Below are 17,917 nucleotides of genomic sequence, written 5' to 3' on the forward strand. Positions count from 1 at the left end.
AATTTTGTTCTACACAAATTGATAATGCAACTAGTTAAATACGGTTAAAGTGATTTTAGGGGCAGGACCTAGTATGGGAGATAGGACCAATTATAGACCTATCGTAAAAATATTCTTTAAGCAAAATTTCTGTACATAAAAGCTATATTCCACTCAAATTTTGTATATATATCGTAATTTAGTAATAAGTAATGTGTGTTCAAGTGATAGGACCGACCGCACCCATGTTATGGACCGATCGTGAAAAAATCTTGAAATAGAATTTTTGTATACCGAACTAATATTTGTGCCAAATTTTGTATCAATAGCTTTATTTGGTAAAGAGTAATGGGCGTTTAAGAGATTTTCGTAAAAGGGCCTTGTATGGGAGCTATGACCAATTATGTATATAAAGACAAAATTTCAAAATTCTGTATCTATATCATTATTTAGTAATGAATTTTGTGCATTTAAGTGATTTTCTGGAGGGGACCTAGTATGAGAGCTATGGCCAAATATGGACCGATCGCAAAACAATTTTATAGAGTAATTTATGTATATAAGAGCAATATTTGTGATAAATTTATGGATATCAATATTTTGTAATGAGTTATGTGCGTTTAAGTGATTTTCGGGAGGGAACCTTGCATGGGAGCTATGACCAAGGATGGACCGATTGGAAAATACTTTCACAGTAGTATTCCTGTGCATATGAGCAATACTTGTACCAAATTATTATATATGGATATCATAATTTAGTAATGAGTTATGCGCGTTTGTGTGATTTTCGGGAAGGGTCCTTGTATGGGAACTATGACCAATTATGGACCGATCGGAAAAAAATTCATAGTAATATTTATGTGCATATGAGCAATACTTATTCGAAGTTTTATATGGATATCTTAATTTAGTAATGAGTTATGCGCGTTTAAGTGATTTTCGGGAATGGTCCTTGTATGGGAGCTATGACCAATTATGGACCGATCGGAGAAAAATTCATAGTAATATTTATGTGCATATGAGCAATACTTATTCGAAGTAATATATGGATATCTTAATTTAGTAATGCGCATTTAAGTGATTTTCGGTGGGGGACTACGTCCAATTATGGACCCATCCAGAAAATTTTTTCTCTCAATAAATTCTATTGACATAAGATTTTAATTTGTAAAACTTTGTGAAGATATTAATATTCTGACAGAATTTATTAACAAAAAAACTAATTTTCCGGGAATATGTACTTTTGTTTGGGAGGTATATGAAATTATGGACCGATTCTGGCAATTTTCAGCAGGAATCAAGATCTTGTGTAGAAATGAATGTATGACTTTCATGAAATTATCTTGCATAGTTTTCGAGAAAATTACATCAGAATGTATAAAAAATGCTTATTTTTTCGGAGTTGTTTTAAATTTTGATTCATAACTTTTCCCTATGTGAACCGATTTTGTTCATTTTCAATACCAAACTGGATAATAATGAATATTTTTGCAGAATTTCGTTAATTTCCATTGCTTCATTTTAACGTGAGCGTGTTTTACACTGACAGACGGACGGACAGGTGGACATAGCTAAATCGACTCAGAATTTCATAAGGATCAGGAATATATATACTTTGTTAGGTCTCAGATGAATATTTCTTGCTGTTACACATGGAATGACAAATATATACCCTCTATCACCACTAATGGTGGTGGAGGGTATAAAAAGCAGCAAAAACGTCCATTTTGAAAAAATAGGGGAAAATTAAGTGCTAAATATTGAAAAAAATCGTATTCTTAAGTTAAACAAGTAAGAGTAACTAATATGAAATAATTCCCTAAAAATTTGTTCAGAAAGCAAAAACAACGAAGTTTGGGGATTTAATTCGTTTTTTGGGGCATTATTTCACATTTAAAATGGGGAGTTATTTCATTATGAAATAATTCCTCAAAATTCAAATATTAAATAAATCCCTAAAAATATTTTCGGGGAGTTATTTCATTATATTACATTTGTCACGCGAAATAAATAATATATGTCTCATAGCCGGCCTTCGGCCGGGCGCAAGGATTTTATCCTCTGGGTTACATTGGACACCGGCTTCGCTAAGAATACATTCTCCTTGTACCAAAAGTGTTCGGCCTTAGGCTGGCTATTTTGGAAATCTTTATTAAGCGAAGCCGGTGTTGGTCATATTATAGAGTGGTAAGTCCTTGGGTCCGGCCGTAGGCCGGCTATTTAGGAAATATTTATTAAGAGAAGCCGTTGTTGGACATAACATAAAGTAGAAAGTCCTTGCGAAATGGAATCTTTATTAATCGATTAAACTGAAATGTATTAAACTTTGAAGCCCCACTCGAAAGTATGAGCGGCCTACTTTTTTTAGAAATGTCCGACTTGTTCCATAATTTGTTATTTTTAAATGGGAACTTATTTCATTTTAAAATTAGGGATTTGTTTCATATGAAATAAATCCCCAAAAATGGGGTGTTATTTCATTTTAATTTAGGAAGTTATTTCATTTCGTTGGGGCTTTTTTCATTTTTAAATTGCGGAATTATTTCGTAATGAAATAAGTCCCTCTGGGGTATATTGGACACCGGCATAGCTAGAATACACTCTACCTGTAACAAGAGCGTACGGCTTTAGGCCGGCTCTTTAGGAAATATTTACTAAGCAAAGCCAGTGTTGGACATCATTCTATTATAGATAAATCCTTGCGTCCGGCCCTAGGCCGTCTATTTAGGAGATATTATACCATAGAGTAGAAAATCATTGCGCCCGGCCACAGACCGGCTATTAAGGAAACCTTTATTAAGCGATTAAACTGAAATGTATTAAACTTTGAAGCCCTACACGAAAGTATGAGCGACCTACTTTTTTTCTAAAATGTCACTAAAACCGACTTGTTCCTTAATTTGTTATTTTCTGTATCTAGAGTCGAATATTTTAATGGGAACTTATTTAATTTTAAAATTAGGGATTTGAGAATTTTTATTAAGCGATTAAACTGAAATGTTTTAAACTTTGAAGCCCCACTCGAAAGTATGAGCGACCTACTTTTTTTCATTTTAATTTAGGAAGTTATTTCATTTCGTTGGAGCTTCTTTTCATTTTTAAATTGGGGAATTATTACATAATGAAATAAGTCCCTAAATTTGAGGACTTATTTCATTTTTGTTTTGGGGAGTTATTTCATGACGTCTGGCATCCCTAATTTTAAAATGAAATAAGTTCCCATTTAAAAATAACAAATTATTGAAGTCGCTCATACTTTCGAGTGGGGCTTCAAAGTTTAATACATTTCAGTTTAATCGCTTAATTAAGATTTCCTTAATAGCCGGTCTGCGGCCGGGCGCAAGGACTTTCTTCTCTATGGTATGTACAACAACGGCTTCGCTTAATAAATATATCCTAAATAGCCCTCCTACGGCCGAACGCAAGGATTTACCACTCTAAAATATGACCGGCTTCGCTTAGTAAAGATTTTCTAAATAGTGTATTCTTAGCGAAGCCGGTGTCCAATGTACCCCAGAGGATAGGGGAGTTATTTCGTGGGGAGTTATTTCATGACGCCCTATCAGACATATATTTCTTTATTTCGTGTGATAAAAGTAATATAATGAAATAACTCCCCAACATTATTTTAGGGATTTATTTCATTTTTTTTAAGGAATTATTTCATAATGAAATAACTCCCCATTTTAAATGTGAAATAATGTCCCATAAAACGAATTAAATCCCCAAATTTCATTGTTTTTGCTTTCTGAACAAACTTTTAGGGAGTTATTTCATTTTTGTTTTGGGGAGTTATTTCGTGGGGAGTTATTTCATGACGCCTTCTTTCGTTTCGTTAACTAAATAAAATTGTATTATAGATGTTGACATAGACCACTTCAAATTATTTTAAATCAAATATACCAAAAATTAAGTATGTAAAAACACCGATTTGAACACTATATAACAGTTTTGCGAAAACTACATCGAAAGTGCTTACATACATATTATTTAATTTTCATAAAACGCTTCCAGACAGAGGTCTAATGTGATTGACGCACAAAGAAATAAACAATTTTACAAAGAGATATATATGTATGTATATTTGGATTATTTTCATATTTTTATATTTCTTTTTACGACTTTCTTTGTTACGTTATACATTTTGGTCGGAATTTGCATTCAAATATTGATTTCCTTTCGGAAAAAGTTGAAAAGTCGGAAAAGTCGATATTAAAAGGTTCAATAAGTCTACTTTTCATAAATCACAAAAAGTCGAAAAATCTACTTTTCAAAAACTATAGCATTTGTTTAATTTACTTTTCTTTTTTGTCTATAATTATTTACAACTTATTAATTTATTAATATCTAACGATTAATTACATATAATTTATATTGCAACAACTTACATTTATTTTACTTTTTTTATTTTTCAGGAAAAAGTATACTGGATTTTCCCTAGAATCAAGATTACACTTCCGAATTCATACAGCTTTAATGGATCTTAGAGAAAGAAGGAAAGTCAAATAATCATGTATGAATGATTATGTTGTAATTTAGTGTTTTAACAATAGAGTTATCAGCTCTACACTAGCAAAAATTTACAATGCCTCTAAGAATTCTAAGAAAATCTAATTAATTTTGCACTTTTATCAGGGATATTAATCGGTGGGAAAATGTGGTTTATTAAATAAAATTTTATTTTAAAATACATATGAAAAAAAAATATTTTGTAATTTTTATTTGAATTTAGAACTACCCATTGTGAGGCTATTAGAACAGATATTGGATCAACAAGAACAAATTTACAATTGACTCTTACTATTTTCCAAATTCAAAATTGTTTTCAACAAATTGGCCATGAAATTTTGTTTTTAAAAATTGTATCAGTAATTTTGAATATAATACCATTTGTAAAATTTTATTTTTCTGTTTTGATAAAGTTTTCTTTTATTGTGTGTTGAAAATTTGAATATTTATATTTTAATTGTTTGAAATTTCATCGAAAATAGTTTCCAGGAAAAAGTAAATTTACTATATTTTATTACTTAGTCCTCGAGAAGATCAGAAGCTTTGGTAAAATTAAGCAAATTGATGAATATTTAGTTTTTTTTTGTTAATAGTTCTTTTCATTCTTCGTTTTTATAGAGACTCTCTTTGCTACACCAGGTTCTATGTACTTAAACAGTACAAGGACCTGGATAACTTTTAAATGCATGTCATTAATTTCAATTCAAAATCAATATTTTCTCCTTGGAAGTCTGTAATAATACGCCAACATTAATCAAAATTCGAAATATCTGGTTGATATAAATTATCCAGACTTTCATCAAACCAGCACATTACACCTTTGGAATCATAGGGAATTTTGGCACTTTTTTTATAAATTTTTATCTTTTCTATATTTAAATTATTCTGAAAGCATTTTTCGTGTGGTTTATTACAAATTTTAACAACCAAATCAAAACATCTTTGCTTTTCTGCATAAGGAAATAATTAATTTGTTTCTGGCCGAGATTTATTATTAGTGCCTATGCCAACCTAATCTGAATTGTCGTTTGATTATATAACATAATTTTATTATTTTAACTTGAATTTGACATAAAGTTAAAAAGGTTTTTTTTCTGTTAAAATATTGTTATAACCTACACCACTTTAGTGGGGAGGGCATATTGGGTTTGTGCTGATGTTTGTAACGCACAATAATATTGGCTCAATACCCACCTTAAAGTATACCAATCGACTTAGAATCATTTTCTGAGTCGATTTAGCTATGTCCGTCCGTCTGTCCGTCCATGTAAACCTTGTAATCAAACTACAGGTCGCAATTTTGAAGATAATTCAATGAAATTTGGCACATGATCTTCTATGTTACCGGAGACGAAGCCTATTGATCGGTCCATTATTTCACCTAGCACCCATACAACTGAACCCGCCGAATAAGGCTCTTAAGTTCATAATTATGTTTAATATACTGGTATCTCGACAAAAAGCTGCAAAACCAAGTTCTATACTAGCCTTAATGATTCTCATGAATTTTATAATTATAGGGTCTCATTTGACCATAGCCCCTATACAAAGCCGCCTTCAAAATTCGACTTAAATATCCACAATTTTATTCAACAATAAATGGCTTAAGTACATCTGAGACAAGGTACAATTCAACTTAAATGCTTTATTATGAAAACTAAATCACATTTTAATTTTGTAACCCGACTATAATTTCTTACTTGTTATATATTGGGTTTGTGCTGATGTTTGTAACGCACAATAATATACCAATCGGCTCAGAATCATTTTCTGAGTCGATTTAGCTATGTCCGTCCGTCCGTCCATGTAAAACTTGTAATCAAACTACAGGTCGCAATTTTGAAGATAATTCAATGAAATTTGGTACATGATCTTCTATTGTCCCAGGGACGAAGCCTATTGAAAATGGTTAACATCGGTCCATTATTTCACGTAGCCCCCATACGACTGAACCCCCCGAATAGGGCTTTTAAACTTTGTAATCAAACTACAGGTCGCAATTTTGGAGATAATTCAATGAAATTTGGCACATGATCTTTTATGGTACCGTAGACGAAGCATATTGAAAATGGTAAACATCGGTCCATTATTTCACCTAGCCTCCATACAACTGAACCCCCGAATAGGGCTTTTAAACTTTGTGATCAAACTACTGCTCGGAATTTTGGAGATAATTCAATGAATTTGGCACATGATATTTTATGGTACCGTAGACAAAGTCTATTGAAAATGGTTAACATCGGTCCTCCATACGACTAAATCCCCCGAATAGGGCTTGTAAAACTTGTAATCAAACTACAGGTCGCAATTTTGGAGATAATTCAATGAAATTTGGCACATGATCTTTTATGGTACCGTAAACGAAGCCTGTTGAAAATGGTTTACGGCGGTCCATTATTTCACCTAGCCCCCATACAACTGAACCCGCCGAATAGGGCTTTTAAGTTCATAATTATGTTTAATATACTCATATCTCGACAATAAGCTGCAAAAACCAAGTTCTATACAAGATTTGATGACCCTCATGAATTCCATAATAATAGGTCCTCATATGACCCTAGCCCCTATGAAAAGCCCCATCAAAATTTCACTTAAATGTCCTCAATTTTATTCAACAATAAACGGCTTAAGTATGTATATCTGAGGCAAGGTACAATTCAATTTAAATGCTTTATTATGGCAAATAAATCACATTATATTTTTGTCAAAGGTGTAGCACAGTGGTATAGGAAAAAAAAAGAGGGAAATAATTCGATAACTTCTAAACAGTTAATCCGATTTTAATGAAATTTGGTATGCACAAAGAGGAGGTGTTGTCGAGTTTAGGTTTTGACTTTGGACCTTATAGGCCAACCAGGGGCCCGGCGGGGGTCCTCAAATTAGGACACCTCGGCTATGTTAAAAATTTCGTATATAGAATCTCCTCATCGAGCACTATAAAAAATGTCATCCATATATGTAACAAATTTAAGAGTTAACCTTATGGATGAAAATAATAGTGCTAGGTAAATTTTCTAAAAGATGTTGAGTTTTCCCTAATTAATTTGTCACTTAAAAAACATCAGGTAGGCATGTTATATATCAATGGAAAGGTAATTTTGTCTATTTTTCAAAACTTTATATAATTTTTGAAAATTAAAAAATTCGCGGAATACTTTAAAAAAAAAAATAAAAAATGTTTTTTATTCAGTTTTTGCGAAGATAAAAATTTTTCAAATTGCAATAAAAACAAGTAAGAAATTATAGTCGGGCGAGGCCGACCATATAATACCCTACACCTTTGACAAAAATATAATGTGATTTAGTTGCCATAATAAAGCATTTAAGTTGAATTGTACCTTGCCTTAGATATACATATTTAAGTCGTTTATTGTTGAATAAAATTGTGAACATTAAAGTGAAATTTTGATGGAGGCTTTTCATAGGGGCTAGGGTCATATGTGAACCTATTATTATGGAATTCGTGGGGGTCATCAATACTTGTATGCAACTTGGTTTTTGCAGCTTTTTGTCGAGATATGAGTATATTAAACATAATTATGAACTTAAAAGCCCTATTCGGCGGGTTCAGTTGTATGGGGGCTAGGTGAAATAATAGACCAATGTTAACCATTTTCAATAAGCTTCGTCTACGATACCATAAAAGATCATGTGCCAAATTTCATTAATTTATCTCTAAAATTGCGACCTGTAGTTTGATTACAAGGATTATAAGCCCTATTGGGGGGTTCAGTTGTATGGGGGCTAGGTGAAATAATGAACCGATCTTAACCATTAAGTATAAATTCTATGAACATCTTCTTAGAAACTTTTTAGATAACTTAAAAAGAAAAAGATACTTTTTTCCCAAAAAAATTACAAAAAATCGCCTTTTTTTAATTTTTTAAATTAAAATGCCTATAACTTTGGACTCAGTCATGATTTTTACATAATTCTTTCACTGCTTGATATATAAACTTGTTGTTAAGCGAATAAAAAAAATGGCGAAAATCCGCTATTATCAAAAAATCGGAACTCAAATGAAGAAATAGGATCGTTTTAAAAATTTAATATAGCCGAGGTGTCCTAATTTGAGGACCCCCCGCCGGGCCCCTGGTTGGCCTATAAGGTCCAAATTCAAAACCTAAACTCGACAACACCTCCTCTTTGTGCATACCAAATTTCATTAAAATCGGATTAACCGTTTAGAAGTTACCGAATTATTTCCCTTTTTTTTTTCCTATACCACTGTGTGTAGGGTATTATATGGTCGGCCTCGCCCGACTATAATTTCTTACTTGTTTTATATTAACTTTATTTACATTTTCATTTGTTTTTTTATATATTTATGTTAATAACATGATTTGAGCTTTTTGTTAATCCAGTTAATGTTAGAATATTTTATATCAAAAAAACACACAATTTTATAAAAATTTATTGAGTGAACATTTACATTAAAATTTAATAACAACAGCTCAAGATTCCGGAGGACAACAGGCCTGTAAGTCTTCGAGGGATGATAATTTGGTGGGTTTGTATAAATATATATCTTATTAATGAATTTTCACTCCACATAACACATTTTCCATATTTAAATACTAACATAAATTGATATGTTAACAGTGAACATTTATAATGTATGTTAAAAACATAGCAATTAAGTTTTTAACAATTTCCTTGCATTTTTATGCAGTGTGCAAAAGATAGAAATTAGTTTTTTTGTTAAATTTAGAATCAAACCATAATTAAAGATTTTGATTAAAATTAGGTAAAAAATTATATTTTTTGATTAATGAAGGTAAAGTTGTTTCATTTCGAAAATTAATTCTTTTCTTATAAAAAACCAAATTAGAGATTTGATCCCCATTTTAATCGATGTAAAATTCTAAGTATTTTACGGTACTTTTCATTACAAACAATTCCATTTCTCACTTTATTAGAAAATAATCATAATATTCTCTTAAATAAAGAATTTTATATTAACATTATACATAAATCTTATTTATATTTCAGAAAAAAAAAAATTTAACAGTTATTTTCATTTCTATTCCAGGATTTTTGTATTTGTAGATTTTGTACCCATTGAATTGAGTACTGAACTTACATAAAATCTTAATCTTTTGGTTAACAATGATCAGTATTATTTTCACTTCTTTTTATAGAAAATTTTTTAGAAATTCGTTATATCGCGTACAAAATTGACTCATTTATTCGTAATATAAGGTACTCAATGTAAACTAATTGCCCGTTCGTTAAATCGCTAAACTGAGTATTCGTTAAACCGGGAAACCAGTGTATATGGGAGCTATGACCAATTATGGGCCTATTCGGGAAAAATTTCGCAGAGTGATTTATATTTATACAAAACATGTTTGTGTCGAATTTTATCAAGATGGCTTTATTTGATAATGAAATATGTGCTTTTAAGTGATTTTCGTAAGTGGGCCTCATCTGGGAGTTATGACCAATAATGGACCGATCCGTAAAAAATTTTGTAAAATGATTTGTACGTACACAAAACATATTCAAGTCGAATTTTATCCCAATAGCTTTAGAATTCAATGAAATATATGCGTTTAAGTGATTTTCGGAAGTGGATCTTATATGGGAGCTATGACCAATTATGGGCCTATCCAGAAAAAATTTCGTAGAGTGATTCATGTTTAGGCAAAATATATTTGTGTCGAATTTTATCAAGATAGCTTTACTTGACATTGAAATATTTGCTTTTAAGTGATTTCGGAAGTGGGCCTTATATGGGATCTATGACCAATAATGGACCGATCCGTAAAAAATGTTGTAAAAAGATTTGTATGTGTACAAATCAGATTTATGTCGAATTTTATCCCGATAGCTTTATAATTCAATGAAATATATGCGTTTAAGTGATTTTCGGAAGTCGACCTTATATGGGAGCTATGACCAATTATGGGCCTATCCGAAAAAAATTTCGTAGAGTGATTTATATTTAGACTAAACATATTTGTGTCGAATTTGATCAAAATAGTATTATTTGACAATGAAATATGAGCTTTTAAATGATTTTCGGAAGTGGGCCTTATATGGGAGCTATGACCAATAATGGACCGATCCGCAAAAAATTTGGTAGAATGATTTGCATGTACACAAAACATATCCAGCCCGAATTTTATCACAATAGCTTTATTCATCAATGAAATATGTGCGTTTAGGTGATTTTCGGAAGTGGACCTTATATGGGAGCTATTACCAATTGTGGACCGACTGAGATCTACGTTGGTAGTATGATTTCTGTTCGTATTATATTTGTATGTACAAAATTCTGTGTTGATACCGATATATTTGAGGGAGTTATTAACGATAAACTAATTTCCGGGAATATATACCTTTGTATGGGGACTATGGGAAATATTGGATCGATTGTAAAGATTTTGAACGTAATTGATCACTGACCTAAAAAAATAAAGTGTGACAAAATTCATCGCAATATCTTTAGTAGTTTCTGAGAAAACTTCAAAAGAATTAGGAAAAAACGTAATTTTTTTCGAGGTAGTCTGAAATTTTTACTCATAACTTTTTACATTGTGAACCGATTTTGCTGATTTTCAATACCAAACTGCTTAGGATAATAATAAATATTTTGGGTGAATTTGGTTGATTTCCTGTACTTAGTTTTAACGTGAGCGTTTTTTACACAGACAGACAGACGGACAGACGGACATAGCTAATTCGACTCAGAATTTCATAAGGACCCAGAATATATATACTTTGTTGGGTCTTAGATGAATATTTCTTGGTATTACACACGGAACGACAAACTTATATATACCCTCTATCACCACTGATGGTGGTGGAGGGTATAAAAACAACATACACAAGGCAGTAAAACCAACAGCCATCCAAACATACGAAACTGAATACACCAAGAGAACAAAAACAATATATACAAGGCAATGAAACACACAGCTAGTGTTGCCAGAACTCCCTCAGAATAAATTACGGTCAAAAAAGTGCAAATTCGTTGAAAAAAGTGCTAAATTCAAATCAAGTTTTTAAAAGTCCATTAATCCATGTTTTCCCGTCTGTGCGGCTGGCTGTCCAGGTATAATGTACAGGTCGCAATTTTTCACATAATTCAATGTGAAAAATTGCCATGATTTGACCTTGCCTATATAAATATACCTTTACAAAATCGATGAGGGGTAATTTAAAAAAAATTCAAACAAAAAAGTAGAATTTTGAACATGACCCTCCCCGATTTCGATGAAATTCGGTACACACATTCTTCATGTAAATAAGGAATTTAAAGTTCTCCAAAATTTTCAAATTCGTTACGGTCCAGATTTTATCGATGTTTAAATTTCATTTTTTTTTTTTTTTTGGATTTTTTTCAACAAGCATTAAATTTTACATCATATATTTTCTGAACTGTTTATCCGATTTTAATCGTACTTTATTCTGAGGGAGTTCTGGCAACACTGGCTGTGTGTTTCATTGCCTTGTATATATTGTTTTTGTTCTCTTGGTGTATTCAGTTTCGTATGTTTGGATGGCTGTTGGTTTTACTGCCTTGTGTATGTTGTTTTTATACCCTCCACCACCATCAGTGGTGATAGAGGGTATATATAAGTTTGTCGTTCCGTGTGTAACACCAAGAAATATTCATCTAAGACCCAACAAAGTATATATATTCTGGGTCCTTATGAAATTCTGAGTCGAATTAGCTATCTCCGTCTGTCCGTCTGTCTGTCTGTGTAAAAAACGCTCACGTTAAAACTATGTCTATGTCTTGTAGCTTGAAAATATTCAAGATATTTAAAAATTTAATGTTTTATTTGATGATGAACACAAAAAAGTTTAAGAATTTGAAACAAAAATTAAATTGTTTATGAACAAAAAATTAAAATTTTTTAAATTTGTATGGAAATGATTCACAGTGGTATAGGAAAAAAAAAGAGGGAAATAATTCGGTAACTTCTAAACGGTTAATCCGATTTTAATGAAATTTGGTATGCACAACAAGTTTATATATCAAGCAGTGAAAGAATTATGTAAAAATCATGACTGAGTCCAAAGTTATAGGCATTTTAATTTAAAAAATAAAAAAAGGCGATTTTTTGTAATTTTTTGGGAAAAAAAGTATCTTTTTCTTTTTAAGTTATCTTAAAAGTTTCTAAGAAGATGTATATAGAATTTATACTTTTTGGAAAGCTGACTTTACATAAAGTACGATAAATGAAACAAAACCTAAAAATTTTTGATACCGAGGGGACCAGGTCCATCCAAAAAAACCCTATTTTTTATGGAAAATTCAATTTTGAGCAAAAATTCTCAAATCGCATAGTCGATATCAAATTATAGTGACCTGTTTTATATGACCCAATATGTTCTTAATCATTTTGTAACGGGTTTCGATAACCCTGCCCCTGGTATGGATATAATAGGCAAAAACCAAAAAAATCCCATTTTTGGGATTTTTTTAAAACTTTTTTGGGAATTCCGGGATTTCTAATAAGAAAATTCGAAATTTTTATTTAATTTTGGATTTTGAGTAAAAAAATCTACCTAACTGTAAAATTTCATCAAAAAATATTCATAAATAAAATTTTTATTGCAATTTGAAAAATTTGCATCTTCCCAAAAACTGAATAAAAAACATTTTTTAATTTTTTTTAAAAAAAGTATTCCGCGAATTTTTTAATTTTGGGGGGTTCAGTTGTATGGGGGGTTCAGTTGTATGGGGGCTAGGTGAAATAATGAACCGATCTTAACCATTAAGTATAAATTCTATGAACATCTTCTTAGAAACTTTTTAGATAACTTAAAAAGAAAAAGATACTTTTTTCCCAAAAAAATTACAAAAAATCGCCTTTTTTAATTTTTTAAATTAAAATGCCTATAACTTTGGACTCAGTCATGATTTTTACATAATTCTTTCACTGCTTGATATATAAACTTGTTGTTAAGCGAATAAAAAAATGGCGAAAATCCGCTATTATCAAAAAATCGGAACTCAAATGAAGAAATAGGATCGTTTTAAAAATTTAATATAGCCGAGGTGTCCTAATTTGAGGACCCCCCGCCGGGCCCCTGGTTGGCCTATAAGGTCCAAATTCAAAACCTAAACTCGACAACACCTCCTCTTTGTGCATACCAAATTTCATTAAAATCGGATTAACCGTTTAGAAGTTACCGAATTATTTCCCTTTTTTTTTTCCTATACCACTGTGTGTAGGGTATTATATGGTCGGCCTCGCCCCGACTATAATTTCTTACTTGTTTTATATTAACTTTATTTACATTTTCATTTGTTTTTTTATATATTTATGTTAATAACATGATTTGAGCTTTTTGTTAATCCAGTTAATGTTACAATATTTTATATCAAAAAAACACACAATTTTATAAAAATTTATTGAGTGAACATTTACATTAAAATTTAATAACAACAGCTCAAGATTCCGGAGGACAACAGGCCTGTAAGTCTTCGAGGGATGATAATTTGGTGGGTTTGTATAAATATATATCTTATTAATGAATTTTCACTCCACATAACACATTTTCCATATTTAAATACTAACATAAATTGATATGTTAACAGTGAACATTTATAATGTATGTTAAAAACATAGCAATTAAGTTTTTAACAATTTCCTTGCATTTTTATGCAGTGTGCAAAAGATAGAAATTAGTTTTTTTGTTAAATTTAGAATCAAACCATAATTAAAGATTTTGATTAAAATTAGGTAAAAAATTATATTTTTTGATTAATGAAGGTAAAGTTGTTTCATTTCGAAAATTAATTCTTTTCTTATAAAAAACCAAATTAGAGATTTGATCCCCATTTTAATCGATGTAAAATTCTAAGTATTTTACGGTACTTTTCATTACAAACAATTCCATTTCTCACTTTATTAGAAAATAATCATAATATTCTCTTAAATAAAGAATTTTATATTAACATTATACATAAATCTTATTTATATTTCAGAAAAAAAAAAAATTTTAACAGTTATTTTCATTTCTATTCCAGGATTTTTGTATTTGTAGATTTTGTACCCATTGAATTGAGTACTGAACTTACATAAAATCTTAATCTTTTGGTTAACAATGATCAGTATTATTTTCACTTCTTTTATAGAAAATTTTTTAGAAATTCGTTATATCGCGTACAAAATTGACTCATTTATTCGTAATATAAGGTACTCAATGTAAACTATTTGCCCGTTCGTTAAATCGCTAAACTGAGTATTCGTTAAACCGGGAAACCAGTGTATATGGGAGCTATGACCAATTATGGGCCTATTCGGGAAAAATTTCGCAGAGTGATTTATATTTATACAAAACATGTTTGTGTCGAATTTTATCAAGATGGCTTTATTTGATAATGAAATATGTGCTTTTAAGTGATTTTCGTAAGTGGGCCTCATCTGGGAGTTATGACCAATAATGGACCGATCCGTAAAAAATTTTGTAAAATGATTTGTACGTACACAAAACATATTCAAGTCGAATTTTATCCCAATAGCTTTAGAATTCAATGAAATATATGCGTTTAAGTGATTTTCGGAAGTGGATCTTATATGGGAGCTATGACCAATTATGGGCCTATCCAGAAAAAATTTCGTAGAGTGATTCATGTTTAGGCAAAACATATTTGTGTCGAATTTTATCAAGATAGCTTTACTTGACATTGAAATATTTGCTTTTAAGTGATTTCGGAAGTGGGCCTTATATGGGATCTATGACCAATAATGGACCGATCCGTAAAAATGTTGTAAAAAGATTTGTATGTGTACAAATCAGATTTATGTCGAATTTTATCCCGATAGCTTTATAATTCAATGAAATATATGCGTTTAAGTGATTTTCGGAAGTCGACCTTATATGGGAGCTATGACCAATTATGGGCCTATCCGAAAAAAATTTCGTAGAGTGATTTATATTTAGACTAAACATATTTGTGTCGAATTTGATCAAAATAGTATTATTTGACAATGAAATATGAGCTTTTAAATGATTTTCGGAAGTGGGCCTTATATGGGAGCTATGACCAATAATGGACCGATCCGCAAAAAATTTGGTAGAATGATTTGCATGTACACAAAACATATCCAGCCCGAATTTTATCACAATAGCTTTATTCATCAATGAAATATGTGCGTTTAGGTGATTTTCGGAAGTGGACCTTATATGGGAGCTATTACCAATTGTGGACCGACTGAGATCTACGTTAGTAGTATGATTTCTGTTCGTATTATATTTGTATGTACAAAATTCTGTGTTGATACCGATATATTTGAGGGAGTTATTAACGATAAACTAATTTCCGGGAATATATACCTTTGTATGGGGACTATGGGAAATATTGGATCGATTGTAAAGATTTTGAACGTAATTGATCACTGACCTAAAAAATAAAGTGTGACAAAATTCATCGCAATATCTTTAGTAGTTTCTGAGAAAACTTCAAAAGAATTAGGAAAAAACGTAATTTTTTTCGAGGTAGTCTGAAATTTTTACTCATAACTTTTTACATTGTGAACCGATTTTGCTGATTTTCAATACCAAACTGCTTAGGATAATAATAAATATTTTGGGTGAATTTGGTTGATTTCCTTTACTTAGTTTTAACGTGAGCGTTTTTTACACAGACAGACAGACGGACAGACGGACATAGCTAATTCGACTCAGAATTTCATAAGGACCCAGAATATATATACTTTGTTGGGTCTTAGATGAATATTTCTTGGTGTTACACACGGAACGACAAACTTATATATACCCTCTATCACCACTGATGGTGGTGGAGGGTATAAAAACAACATACACAAGGCAGTAAAACCAACAGCCATCCAAACATACGAAACTGAATACACCAAGAGAACAAAAACAATATATACAAGGCAATGAAACACACAGCTAGTGTTGCCAGAACTCCCTCAGAATAAAGTGCAAAATTACGGTCAAAAAAGTGCAAATTCGTTGAAAAAAGTGCTAAATTCAAATCAAGTTTTTAAAAGTCCATTAATCCATGTTTTCCCGTCTGTGCGGCTGGCTGTCCAGGTATAATGTACAGGTCGCAATTTTTCACATAATTCAATGTGAAAAATTGCCATGATTTGACCTTGCCTATATAAATATACCTTTACAAAATCGATGAGGGGTAATTTAAAAAAAATTCAAACAAAAAAGTAGAATTTTGAACATGACCCTCCCCGATTTCGATGAAATTCGGTACACACATTCTTCATGTAAATAAGGAATTTAAAGTTCTCCAAAATTTTCAAATTCGTTACGGTCCAGATTTTATCGATGTTTAAATTTCATTTTTTTTTTTTTTGGATTTTTTTCAACAAGCATTAAATTTTACATCATATATTTTCTGAACTGTTTATCCGATTTTAATCGTACTTTATTCTGAGGGAGTTCTGGCAACACTGGCTGTGTGTTTCATTGCCTTGTATATATTGTTTTTGTTCTCTTGGTGTATTCAGTTTCGTATGTTTGGATGGCTGTTGGTTTTACTGCCTTGTGTATGTTGTTTTTATACCCTCCACCACCATCAGTGGTGATAGAGGGTATATATAAGTTTGTCGTTCCGTGTGTAACACCAAGAAATATTCATCTAAGACCCAACAAAGTATATATATTCTGGGTCCTTATGAAATTCTGAGTCGAATTAGCTATCTCCGTCTGTCCGTCTGTCTGTCTGTGTAAAAAACGCTCACGTTAAAACTATGTCTATGTCTTGTAGCTTGAAAATATTCAAGATATTTAAAAATTTAATGTTTTATTTGATGATGAACACAAAAAAGTTTAAGAATTTGAAACAAAAATTAAATTGTTTATGAACAAAAAATTAAAATTTTTTAAATTTGTATGGAAATGATTCACAGTGGTATAGGAAAAAAAAAGAGGGAAATAATTCGGTAACTTCTAAACGGTTAATCCGATTTTAATGAAATTTGGTATGCACAAAGAGGAGGTGTTGTCGAGTTTAGGTTTTGAATTTGGACCTTATAGGCCAACCAGGTCCCGGCGGGGGGTCCTTAAATTAGGACACCTCGGCTATGTTAAATTTTTAAAACGATCCTATTTCTTCATTTGAGTTCCGATTTAAAAAAAAATTCGTATATAGAATCTCCTCATCGAGCACTATAAAAAGTAAAAGCAGTAAATTATCTCTTATAGTTTAGGAGATATTCGCATTTGAAAATTAAAATTTTAAAATTTTTACCGTCCTTGCTTTAGTTTTTTTGATAATAGCGGGTCCAAATATTCCTGATTTTCACCATTTTTTTTATTCGCTTAACAACAAGTTTATATATCAAGCAGTGAAAGAATTATGTAAAAATCATGACTGAGTCCAAAGTTATAGGCATTTTAATTTAAAAAATAAAAAAAGGCGATTTTTTGTCATTTTTTGGGAAAAAAGTATCTTTTTCTTTTTAAGTTATCTTAAAAGTTT

At 31.0% G+C, this 17,917-nt stretch overlaps 1 protein-coding gene across 1 annotated transcript in view; it reads left to right on the plus strand.

Moving 5' to 3' along the window:
- Positions 1-4,684, plus strand: part of LOC119601880 (tetratricopeptide repeat protein 39B-like) — a 164,109-nt gene extending 159,425 nt beyond the window's left edge. Inside the window, exon 8 of the mRNA XM_037953117.1 lies at positions 4,395-4,684. Coding sequence (XP_037809045.1) covers positions 4,395-4,488 — 94 coding nt within the window. The 3' untranslated portion in view covers positions 4,489-4,684. The remainder of the gene's footprint in view (positions 1-4,394) is intronic.
- Positions 4,685-17,917: the final 13,233 nt, after the last annotated feature.

The sequence above is a fragment of the Lucilia sericata genome, unplaced genomic scaffold (genome assembly GCF_015586225.1).
Source record: "Lucilia sericata isolate MDLA Ls3-8-SP2 unplaced genomic scaffold, ASM1558622v1 Contig000196F_arrow, whole genome shotgun sequence".
In the NCBI taxonomy this organism is placed as follows: domain Eukaryota; kingdom Metazoa; phylum Arthropoda; class Insecta; order Diptera; family Calliphoridae; genus Lucilia; species Lucilia sericata.